This window comes from Atta colombica, unplaced genomic scaffold (genome assembly GCF_001594045.1).
Source record: "Atta colombica isolate Treedump-2 unplaced genomic scaffold, Acol1.0 scaffold277, whole genome shotgun sequence".
Taxonomy (NCBI): domain Eukaryota; kingdom Metazoa; phylum Arthropoda; class Insecta; order Hymenoptera; family Formicidae; genus Atta; species Atta colombica.
In genome coordinates, this window is record NW_017259378.1 from 914,852 (window position 1) to 928,319 (window position 13,468).

General features: G+C 31.6%; 1 protein-coding gene across 2 annotated transcripts in view; it reads left to right on the forward strand.

Moving 5' to 3' along the window:
- The window catches only part of LOC108689855, an 8,592-nt gene extending 1,817 nt beyond the window's left edge, over positions 1 to 6,775 (forward strand). Inside the window, exons 5-7 of one of the 2 annotated variants that reach the window (XR_001931850.1) lie at positions 2,716 to 2,810; positions 3,564 to 4,870; positions 6,724 to 6,775. Coding sequence is in view for 1 of the 2 variants with exons in the window: in XM_018196812.1 (XP_018052301.1) it covers positions 2,716 to 2,810; positions 3,564 to 4,734 (1,266 nt within the window). In the remaining variant the exon portion in view is untranslated. Of the gene's footprint in view, positions 1 to 2,715; positions 2,811 to 3,563; positions 4,968 to 6,723 lie in introns of those variants that run through there. The other variant, XM_018196812.1, reaches the window with a different exon arrangement.
- Positions 6,776 to 13,468: the final 6,693 nt, after the last annotated feature.

Genomic DNA, 13,468 nt, shown 5'->3' on the forward strand with positions numbered 1-13,468 from the left:
ATAAATAAGATAGTAAAATAATATATAAAATAATTTAAGTACAAAAAAAATTTTGAGATTATTTTTATACAAAATACAAAATATTTTTAATTTTTCTTGAGCAAATCTTATGTTATTTGCCTGAATTTTTTATATGTAGTACATTAAAAATCTTTGACATAGCACAAATTAGTAAACAAAAAAAAAATCTTTGAAAAACTAAAATTAAAGAAAGTATGTGTGCGCTATAAGTATATGAAAATATGGGAATAAAAAACAAAAGAAATGAATCCTTTTTTTCTTGTGTCGTTATGCGGTTGTTGGGATTGAAATATGGTAATATGAGCTCTCTTCAATATTTTCGACATTCGCTCTTCCGGGTCATGGACGTAATGTTTGTGCAGACATTCTTACGTTTTATTTGATTAGGACAGCCAGGTGATCGTAGTACCTATTAGTCTTTTTTCAACTTTCTCTTTTTCTCTCTCGATTATCATATATATGCAAAATCTGTACAATTAATTCTATTTCCGCTCTTTTGTGTATTTCTATTTCTTATTTCCGTTAATGATTTTCTTAGTAAGTGATCTGTCGCGTGATTCGCTGCCAATGAATTGGCAGTAAATGCGATCAGAAATTGCTAGCAAATTAAACTCAACTGTATTCGTATTAATTTCGTATTTTTGCCGATAAAATCTACTGACATAATCTCTAATAGTAGATTAACACCAGAAATTGAGTAGAATCTATCGAATGCAGATTATGTTTATTTCTGCGGTTAATCTACATCAAACTATGTCTTGAATTGTTACCATCATTCTACTAACAACATTAAACTTATACGCAAAATCAAATCTATAGCTTTTCTGCTGACAAAATTTGTTTCTGCTGACAGACTTTTGCAGAATCTGTTCTTGATAGATTTGGTTCTTAATAGACTAAGTTTATTATTTAAATTAATTTTACATTGTTGTTTTTATAATTGATATATAATTAATATATCATTTAATTTTTTCATATATTTTTTCAATGATGATATTTGTTGCTATAAAACTGCACAATAGACATAATAATAAATGTATAATTAGTCATAATAAATGTATAATTCTTTTTTATTACAAAATACGTTATACTATTTTTATTTTATTTTAAGTTATATTTTATTATTAAATTAAATAATTTTAATGACAGAAAAACGTAAATGACCGTGGTCACATATTATGAATTATATAGAAAAATCAATTTTCTTTCGTGCATGTGTTATTTTGATGATACGTAATTGTGGCATTAGAGTATTTCATACATTAGTACAAACACGCAAATGTGTCGTTATTACGTATATGCGTATCGATTTAACAACATAAAAGGAAAAATGTTGCATTATTTACAAATTATATTTTTCCATTGTAACTGCACTATCCACGTTTGTAATCACGCATTATAAAGTATATTTTTCTATTACATGTCATTACTAGCGGCAAAGTATAAAAGTCAATACAAAAAAAACGATACTTAAATGTATACAATCATTGAATCGAAAAAAAATTATTTAAATGTTTAAAATTAAAGAGATTATCGCAAGATTATTTTAACGTTTTTTCAAAAATTGGCTCCATGATCTATCCTTGAGAAACGTATCAGCCGATTAGGGTTTGCTGCACGCGCGACTTGATTCTATGAACGAAGAAGATGAAGGGAGATGAGGGAAAGGTTGAATTGTAGAGAGACGGCTGATAAAGTCAGCCGATATCGGAGAACGCAATGTAGACATAATACGAAATATCCGTGACGCGCGCTAAAAGTGATTAGGTTTCACATAAGGGCATCCGCAGTGGGCAGAGTGTTGCAGAGGCGAGAGAGAACAGGGCTGGGACCGAAAGGACGAGAAAGGAAGGGGGAATTGGGGAAGGGTGGAGAAGGACGGAGCGCACTTAGTGGCTGTCAGGGGCCTCTCCCTTGGCCTCTTTTTCCTCTTTGCCGTTCTTCTCAGGTTTCAACCATCCATTAGCCTCATCAGCCAAAGCGATGGCCGCCACCGCCATGTCGCTTGCATATTGGCAATCTCGTAATTGAACCTCCGGGACCCTCCATCTCTCTCCACGTCCATGTAAATTTTGCTGCACGTGAGAGCTGATCAAGGTTGCTAGCTCCTTTCTTTCTCTTTTTTTATACACATTTTCCAGCGTGTTGCGTTTACCTTTAAACATCGAGATAAAGTGGTTAAAATAGATAAGAAAAAAATTCAATTACATTCACAGTTTACGCTAATGTAAAAAGAAGAGCAGTTTACAAGAATAGTTTAGAAAATGTTGGAATAATTCTATCGAGAATATTAGTTCCATCTATTGCATCTTCAAATTCACATACATTTTATAATACAAAATAAGTACATGTGTTTTATTTTTCATAATAACATAAAAAATTGCTTTAAGTAGTAAAGTTGTAATAAAAAAAAAATATGTATCATAATTAAAAAAAAAGAATGGACTTATAATAAGATTTTATTCGCCTTGTTCAAAAATTTCTCTAAAATATACGAGAAGTTATTGAATGATATGATATTTTAATCGATCTATAAATATGAATAATATCATGTAATTTTTAAAAATTTTTTCTCGTTTAAAAAATTTTGATTGCTTTAATGACAACAGTTTCTTTTTTTTATAGTTTTTTTTTCATTATCTATTAGCTTTTATCTACTTGGCTATTAACGTTTTTATATTTTATTTGTTGCAGAATCAATTGGCGAAGATTTTAAAAGAAAAAGAGGAAAGTGATCAACGTGTCGCAAAACTGGAAGAGGAAGTGGTGGCACTGAAACTGAGCGCGACGTAAGTAAGCTTTTTAGCATTTGTAAATATTTAAAAGCTTGCTTTAGGTTCCAGTATTTGTTTTGTATTCAACATTGTCAGACAGTGTATAATTTAAAAGGCGCGGTAAAATATGATAGAGTGTTCCAGTGTATCTGATAAAGTTTGTCGGAAAACTGATTCCAATTATATATTATTTCTATGTAATCGACCATGGTTTATCACAGTTGTTTCAATTATTAGTTTTATTTTCTGTTTATAATTCCCACGCCTAGAAGCACAAGCGTAATTTTTCTCATACATTTATTTATGACAAAATTAGTAAATAATTAATATATCCAATAAATCGCGTATAATACATTTTGATGTCATCTATTATTTCGTTTATGATTATTAAGCGTTGCTTAAGATCAAACTCTACGACGTCTATTGGAATCCGACAATAGCTTCAGAATAATCTAATCCTTTCTATGATAAAGTCATGTGTAAAATAGAAGACAAGCGAAGCCGTCAATGATGAAATATTTGAATCAGGACTTCTGGATGACCTATCAAGATATTTTATGTTATTATTTACAACGATTTTCTCTCGTTCTATTTTAACTATGTCAATTCAACTATTTTTCGCTTTATTTCTCGACGAATGCGATCCTCAAAATTAATTTACGATACCCACACTTCAATTAAATCAGTTCGCTGTTCCCCGCAATCAACGTCAATGCTCGCTTCTGACAAAAAAAAAATGGAAAGAAAAATCAATTCTATTCGCACTAGCAATGAAGGTCGCGAGATCGCAGTCTTCGAGGAGGAGAATCTGGCGCTGCGACGGGAGCTCCAGGAGGCGCGGGCATCCAGGACCCTGGCCGAGAACCACGCAGCAAAGTGCGTAAACTTTGCGGTATCCAGATCTGTCACGCCTGTAACTTTCGATACGCCCTGTATAACCAGCACCCCCGTGCGTACCGCTCTTACCGATACTCGCTTCCTATTCCCCGCCATCCCACTTGCATCGCACACATTCTCCATTTCTTCCGTTCTACATCCCCGTTCTGCGGAGGTGGCGACTCCTCCACTCGTCTCCGAGATGGCGAATCAATGTCAAAATTCTACGACCGATTCCGAACCTGTATCCTGTGAGGATACGTCTCCGACGAAGGAAAGTACGTGGTCAGAAATGTCTTTGTCCTGTAAATCCGTCGAAACATGCACAAACAATAATATGGTTGAAGTATGGAAAACTATGAAATCATTAGAACATATTTGTGAATTTCTGGGCACGTCAGTATTGGGCAACTTTGATCAGAACGAAGCGCATGACGTCGACACTACAAGAAATGATGGTAAAGTAAAGCCGTTGATGACGGCTGAAGATGAAAAAAAAATGAAGCATTTATTAACTGATACCTCTGAGAAACCTGTCGATCAGCTATTCGAAATATGTGAAGCAAAGGAAATGCCATCAATGGAAAAAGATGAAGCACAAGATTTTGTATCATTTAAAGTCTTTGAGAAACAAAAATATCTGCCGGAAAAAATGAGCGACATTACGTGCGAAGTAGAGAAATTGATCAATTATTCGGATAATCACAATTGTTGGCAGAAATGGTGCAGGTTTCACAATCAGCGAGGCAGCTTTAAGAAACCGCGACGAAAAAAGGGAAATTTAAGAAAGTTATTCAGTGAAAGCGATAAAGATCCATGCCAGGACACTATGCTTCCGACCGGTCCATTATGTTCTTTCGAGAGCAATTGCAATACCGCGGACGAGAACGAAGATTGTTTTTCTAATGATGGTCGCACAAGTCGAACCATCACCGATATACCGGATGTCGTTGTGATCGGCGGTAGCTCCATCGTTCCGAAAGATCTCTGTTCGACAAGAACCCTGATTTCCAGAACCCAAACAGCACCTTCACGTGCCACCTACACTACCGCCTATATCTAAATTACGCGCGTACGCGCGGGGCCCCGAGCAAAAGACAAAAAGAAAGTCATACACCATGCTACTCGTCGCCAATATTCGCGAAAGGGGGCTTCAAGGGGCTTTTTACTAGAGGCTACTACTATGTATCGAATAGCACGTAGGTCTATTATTCACTCACACTCATCATGCATGCTTTTTCATACACGTCGTACTCATGCCTCCGGCACTTCGGGGAAATTACGTCATTCCCAGTATCCGAAAGAGATTCGAATTTTTTAACATAAATCGTATGCTGAAATTATTGGTATAAATTATTTTTAGAGAAAAAAAATTTACTTTTTTTTTATTTCATAAATTTTGTTTCTGACTTTGTTACCGAACTCTCCTTTTACATACACAGTGATTCTAACTTACTAACAATAGTATAGTAGTACTAATATGATTTAAATATGATTTAAACTGTAAAATAATAAACAGAATTAGAGAGAGAATTAGAGAGAGAAAGAGAAAGCTAATGTAGATACTGGAATAACGTAATTCATCTGCACCACATTTGCGACATTTCGCAGCACTGTTTCCGTAGCGTTGCATCTTAAAAGGAAATTGGAGAAAGACGACTTTCTGCTAACCAGAAATAGGAATTTTCAGTTTATTATGATCGTATAATTATATTTTTCATTTTTTTTTACATATATAAAGCGAAATATTTTGTACCAGTATAAGGAACTGTCCTTTTCATGGAAAAGAAGGTAAAGGATAGTGATTGATTAGGATTAATGACCAAAGGGTTTTGCATAGATCGACGTAGCAATTATACTCCGTTGCTATTTAAGTATGCAAACACTTTAATACATTGTCATTATTTGCTTTACACATGCTTAGCAATTTTATCCTGTTAATTCGTTATGAATACTTAGGGTGCGATTCTGTAACTATTTTACACGCTTACTGACAGTTGTCATTGCGCAGCTTTTTCATTATATAAAATATCTGCGCAACGACACGTGTAAAACAGTTACAGAATATAGCCTGCTTCTCTATCTGTAAAGATAACCATAAATATATATCAGATGTATGTAAAAAGCCCAAATATGTACAATAAATACATTTTTTCATAAATTTTTATATTTTTATGATACAATATATATGTTAATTAAATGTTATTTAGTAGCATATCATCATCAGCTTTATTAGCATGCTTTTATCTGTATTATATCTTTTCTACATATACTATATGTTACATATATATTTTTTATACACCTGTTATTGTTCCTGTATGTGTTTATTAGTCATATTGCATATTCCTATTCTCTTAAACGTCATAAAAAATTTAATTGCTGTTTGCCATATTTTCTGCATGATTTAGAAATTTTAAAACTTTCTATTGATTTGTATTTATATAACTATAATTTCTATAATTTAAAATAAATATAGAAGTTTATATTTATACAACTATAGCTTTCTATAATTTTATAATATTATAAATCTTTAATTCGAATATGTTTTTGTTGAAAAGTATGTTTCTCTTTTGTTTATATTTTTTTAGATTCGATTTAATAAAATATTGTTATATTTTATTTTGTACATTAAACACAATGTTATATTTTATTTTGTACATTAAATACAATGTTATAATGATGAGATTTAATTTTCATTAATTGTTATACATTTTTCTTTCCAAAATTATTTTTTCATACGAACTATAGCATGAATGTATATCTTGCTTGCATGACTCTTCTGCTCTTCAAAGATCTGTTGATTTTTTTCTCTCTTGGAAAGATCTCCCAGTGCACGTCTTAACAGCAAGCATCGAATCGCACCATTTTCTTCTGTTTTCTAGTCGGCAGCATGGCTTTCCGCTGAAACTTTCGCTTTACTTTCTGCTAAAGAATTTGTTGGGCAAGTCTTTGGATGTATTAGCAAATGTTTGGATGCATTAGCGGTGGAAAAACGGCACGTTCCCAAGCCGGCACGAATGAATGTAACGTGACACGAAACGTAATTTGTCAGACTGGAGAAGCTGGTGAAGATACTACATAAAAAGGTGAATGGTGCCATGGCCACGGAAACGATAAACAGGATTTGCGACGTCCTGGCTTCCGGCGTGTGTCCCGTTCCTGAAGACCAGGCTAAGGAACCAATAAATCAGGTGCCGTTATCATCGTCATCGTCTGAAGACGAAGCGGAAGGTGGCAACGACAACGATAATGATGATGAAAAGCTGGATACATCCAAAAGTGAAAAGAACTTATCAGTCGCGAGCGATTCCAAAATTACACTCGTGATAGATAGCGTAAATTTATCCGGACCGGTAACCGATCTTTGAGTATATGCATGTGTCGGTTGTTGCGTGATTGTTGCCTTATAGATACGATGAATACGTATTACGAATATGTATAACTTAAAAATATGACTTCACGAAATTTCTACAGCGATTATATATGCAGAATCGCTAGCTGATAAACTGGTTGAACATAAGCAAAATATTTCAAAACATAAGCGATTTTCAAAATATTTCTTTTGTAAAGTCATCGCAGTGATTTTATAAAGACAAATATGTGAATCCGCCTTTTATAAAATCACCACGTTTCGATTTTACAATATGTATTTAATCTAGAACTCTTTCAAAGTCATTAATATGTGTGATTTGGCAAGAACAGCGTATAATCGCTTTCATCGTAATATGTTAATTATACATTGCTTTTCTATAACTATTCTCGCGCGTTATTTACCTATTAGAGCATATTGGCAAAGATATTGTCATCGCTTAAAACTTTATACGTCATAGTCTTCATTTGAAATTGTTTATCTGTTACTCACCAATGATCATTACGCATCTTCGTTAGAGAACGAGATCAATCATTAATAAATTATCGACTGTTATTATGACTTGTTCATTAATTCGTATGTATTTTCGAAATAATTATTTATTACTATTAAGCGCTGTTCTAATTAAGCGCGTAATTTTGTTAGACATATTGTTTGTGTGAAATATTTCTACATTATTAACAATATTGAAACCGACTGGAATGCGATTGCAGGTTAAAAGATAGATGATATTTGCTTTGCATTTTGATATGGCTAGAATGATTCAAATGCGTGATCAAATTTTTGAAAATGTATGACTTCAAAAATATTATTGTTTTTTTTTACAATATTTTGCATAACTGCACATATGCTGACTCTCAAATTTGCTTGATACATAACAAATGTTATATTTTCAATCATTGCAACACTGTTTTTTTTTTATTACACTGTCTTTTCCTTTCTTCAATTTTTCTTTTTTTTATTAGTTGCTTTTTTTTTAGTTTAACCCTTTGTAATTCCATGGTCGATAATTCCACAGTATTTTAGTTTGACATATGCTTTACGGCGATTTCCGAAAACAGTTTTCCAAATGTTCGAATGCACGATTTGCAAACTATATTTTTTTAACATCCATAAATTCCTTTAAGTAATATAAGTTAAGAAGTACACATTAAACTATGTTAAATTAAACTGAGGATGAAATTGTTCAATCTTATTCATTTTCAAGAAATAATTGGGACCGCGAAGGGTTAATACTAATTTCTCATTCTTCATCTGTTATCTTACCACCAATGCATCTTATCTTATCCACTGCTCATTAGTATAGATAAGCTTGCTCGACAATCATTGTTGCGTAAAAATATGCTTTTGGGACATAACACGAAAAGCATTCCTTTTTATGCATTTTAATTAAAGCTCAACGCAGGTATATACAGATTTTAATATTAATAGATTGTACACATTGAAAATATTCCTTTCAATGTGTTTTTATTTTCACATCTATCCATTCTTTTATGTATTAATATATCATTCTGATCATTTCCTTGAAAAAATAGCTCGATATTTAATTTTTAAGCACATAAATTCAAATATTTCGTTGATACATATATATATTCCATATCTTATAGACCTACTTTGTATTTTATAGCAGCTATATGTTAATTCTTCTTAGTTGTCTTCTTCGTATATTTATTATAAATTATAAGTAGATTCCGCGTATATTTTAAGAAAATTTTTAAAGGTACTTACAAATTTTTTTTATTATCATTAACTGTCTCGTGCGAGAGATAAAGTATTACGTTAAATGGACTAATGAATTAATTGGCACAGTTACCTCATTATCGTACAATTTTGCCAAAAAAATATCTTAAAAAAAAAATACAATTACATGATATAGAAATGCATGAATTAAAATCTTGGCTGCTAAGATATTAAGAGAGTTCCCAATTTTCACTCTGATTTAGAAGATTCTGTTTTGCAATTTTCTGCCTTTGAATCACACTTAGACTATCACAGTTTGTACATGCAAGTTTATTTATCCACATACATCATGTCTTCGCCAGTACTGTTTACATATAGATATTTTTATGGATATTCTGCGGTTTTTATAGCAGATATTCCTACCGATATATCTCCCAACTGGCAATAAATACGTAGACATAGTTTTACGAGTGATAACACTCTATACGCATATCGTAAGCAGATATCGTGTCATATTTTGTATAACTTTTTGTAGAAGTCAATCAAATAAATTTCGCAATACTTCTTCGCATGAGCTAATCGATATAGGTACGTCATAACAGAGGTTTGGACTGTATTAAAATATACCGTTATTATCCATAATGAGCTCCATAATGAGCACTTGTTATTCCGTTTTACTTCACACAGATCAATAGGAATTATTTGTACTAAATTTGCTCCAAACTCAAGATAATAAATTATTGCTGCGATAAAGTAAATCTATACAAACTTGTTCGGTAAATATCAGATCATATCGCAAGTCTCACATGTGCCTCCATGTAAAATGTAATATCCATTTTATATATCTCGCCGTTGGTACAGTTTGTTGAGATATTATGCGTTCTTTTAAAAATAGTTGGATTAAGGAAAAATTGATAGGAATTTATACCGTTATATTATATTCTTTATCTTTGAAAAGAAAATAATCTAAAAGTAACCGAGGATAACATTGAAATATATTGAAATTGCTTTTAATTTTTCCTTTTATTCTAAATATAATAATAGAATCTAATGCCTCTTTAATGTGAGACAAAAATATTGATCTATTTTAATTTTAATAAATAAATTAATCAATATTTTTTAAGAGAAAAAAGGAAGGAATAAATAAAATTCTAAAACTTTCAAGTTAATTTTTGATATTAAAGAATTTGATAATTTGCAGCATAAATTCCTTTCAATTCTTTTCAATTCTTTTTCAAATCGTGAACATCATCATCATTTACATTATCATTTACAGGCTAAATTTATTAATAACTTTTAGAATTTTTTAAAATTTTAAATCTCTATCGTATTATCTATTTATTCGCATAAAAAAGCTCGTGAAAAAGAAGAAAAAGCATTTCTTGAACAAGATTAATAATTATTAATATATCTAAAACAATACTATGTAACGCGTATACGATGTAACATTATCTTCTTTAGCGAACTCGAAGTGCCATTAGAATCGAGCGTAGCTCAAGTTATTCTATTTTCAATTATATTGCGAAACGTTGTAGAACAGCGTGGAATGTATCAAAATAATCTGAATAAAAATTACATATTTATTCAAAATGAAAAAAATTAGTTTATTTGAGAATCTTGATTATTAAATATAACATTGATAAAATTAAATGATTTTATTAGCGCTAATTAAAAAATGTTATATTACTTTTTTTCATAAAATATATTTTCGAAATATTGTTCATTTTGTTAAAACATTATGCTTCCTTATTAACAATATTTAATTGTTTTACTGTAATTATAAAATTTCACGAAAAACTGTCTAATTCGTTTTAATTAGAACAGTACTAAAAAAAATTCGATTTAATTTTTTAATAATCCGCGTATCCTTTTTTTATTTTTATTTTTTTAAGTTGTTCATCGATAACAATTCATACCCTTGCTTGTTATATGCGCGATTCAGTTTTCTCTATTATCACGAATAATGATCTTCCTTGATGAATTGCCAGGCCGCTCTCTCATTTTTCCGATGGCTCTATCAAAAGTGTTTTCTTACCCATGTTCCTCGCTTATGTACGGAGTATCCTCTGAGTGTTGTGATTAGAGGGATCTAGAAGATGTTATTCTTGCGTATGGATGTTTATCTTTACGCGCTGCGCAGCCTCCCACGAAGATCGAACTGAAACAATAAAAGGTCCAATATATCGATGGCGTCGATGTCACTTAGATCCGGTCTAAGAATAAACGGACAAAAATAAATAGTATGAAAACGTGTTGCAATTCCTTTCCCTAATTTTTTCTCACATATAACCTATTTTCTTTTTAAATTTTGACGTTGAACTTTTAATATAAAACTTAATTTTGTTAGAGTTTAAAAGCATAATAAAGATTAATTATTACTCAATTCAAATTAAAGAATTCGTTCATTTAAGGAAAAACGATAACAATAAAATTTTTTAATGTTTTTGCGCATAAATATGTTATCATGATATTATTTTCTTTCCATTGAAAATGACTTTTAAATAAGTTGATATGTTGGCTACGCGAACGCTTTTAAATATTGTATATTTTCCGAATAATATGATTAATTATGAAAATGTTATTTTAAAAATGTTATTAATTATGAAAAACGTTAATTTAAAACAAAATTTTGCATATTGATTATCCTGCTGATTTCCATTACCCTATTTTTATTTTTCTTTTAATATTTTTGTTGTTTCCTTTTGATTCTCTTCTCAAGAAAAACTTATTAGTATATAATATCATAAATTACATACTTTTTATTTTAGTGACTCATTTGGAATTTAAATAACGCATTATAAATCTATTGTGTTCTTAATAAATTTGATTTATAAATGCTGTAAAATAGAATATGTATGAATAAAAGTATTCGGTTTTGAGAAATAAATTTTGTAACGGTTCTTGAAGTTTTTGCTATACATCTTGAGAATGAAGTGCCTAGACAACACGCACAATGTCACTTTCGTGTCTAGAAAATGTCTTTATGATGTCTTTCAGATAGTTTTTTTAGATACGTATATCTTAAAAGACATCTTTATGACGTTCTGAATGAATTTTCATGACATCTTTTAGACATACATGTATGGGCGCTTATGCTTTTATTATATCGTTGCATTATGTCACAGATATTTAATTGCACACGCACGATTTTGTTGTATCTTTTGGAATAATCTAGGATCCTTCAAATTTTAGAGAAGAAACTCGGCAAAAAAGCACCGCCGCGCCATCATAAATCGATTATTACTTTACAACAATACTCTTTTCACGGTCTTCCCTTTCTTTCAGCCGACCGATTGAGAACTCCGGTTTTCCGCAACCAAAAAGGATATATTAGCGAGTACCTGGCGTTCTTCGTATACATCCGGTTTTACTGCGCACCATTTGTGCCGAAGTAATTTTTAGTATGTATTAGTTTTCTAAGGGATTCACACATATACAACTATTTGTATCGCAGAATAATGTAATGCTTTGTTAAAAAAATAAAAAAATATTGAAGTGTAGTTTATGCATGTATATAAACAAAAATCCTGCCAAAAGAAAATATACTTGAAACTAATTAAATAATGTGACAATTAAGGAAATTCCCCAAAAACTTTATCTTCAATCGTTAATATGTCGATAATTGTAATTGAAATATCTCGACAATATTGTTAAAGATAAATTCTTCGTAAGGAAGACTTTCGTGTATAATTTGGGGAAGTCATTCAATTAGCTTACGGACGGCTCGAACATTTTTTCAGGACGTTCACGACGTATATAACAGTCGTAATTGCGGACGACAATAACGCACCTTCTCATTACTACAACTCGTAATGTCTTACTCCGCCCACTTCCGGTGTCTAACGCGATGATCATCCCGAAGGGGAGAGAGAGAGAACGCCAAACGATCGATATTCCGCGAGACAGCATTTACTCGCTCACTCATGGGAGTGCGGGTCCTTGGATAATTGAAAGCTGCAGGAAAAATCGTGCGAGTCATCGCAGTATGAAGGTGGCTTGTGGGGGTGGAATTATTAAAATTGACTCGACGGAAGTGACGGCTAGCTAACAGAGAGGGTTGGCTGCGGCCGCTGGTCGAGAAATCGCTGCCAATTCGAGGCGTTTGATCGGCGGCGACTCATCCACCACCTGCCTGTCTTCCAATGCTATCTCATCGATCGACTTCGACCAATGCTCTGCGCGGCACGGCTCGTTAAAAATGACCAAAGCCAGTGTTCACTTCTACATGCACTTTGATGCTAAATGTGGCTATAATTGAATTCTCGGCTCGTAACAATTTTCTTAGTATGAGAGAAATAAAGCTAGAATTATATGAATATATTTAGTGCGAGATAATAAAGTATGTCTTTTTTAGAATAAAGATATCGAAAACTGTTATGTTTTTTAAGAAAAATTATTTTTAGATTTATTATTTGAAGATAAAAAAAATGTTAGATTGCATTCGTTTCAGTTACCTTAATTGTATGATTTCAGAGGTACATATTTAAATGTAAGACATATTCACATAAGTATAGAAATAAAGAGAAATATTTTGAATTTTAGTTTAAATATTTAAGTTAAGCGCGTATTCTGCTTTAGCAGAATTTTAATATAAAATTAGTTACTGTAATATTTTCACATTCCATGTTTTACGAAGATATCTGAAGATCTGAAGATATGTTTTCTACAATTGTAAAAAAAATGCTTACTTAAATCTTAATAGAAGAAAAATCATTTATAACGAATTTTGATATGAAACATCGCCGAT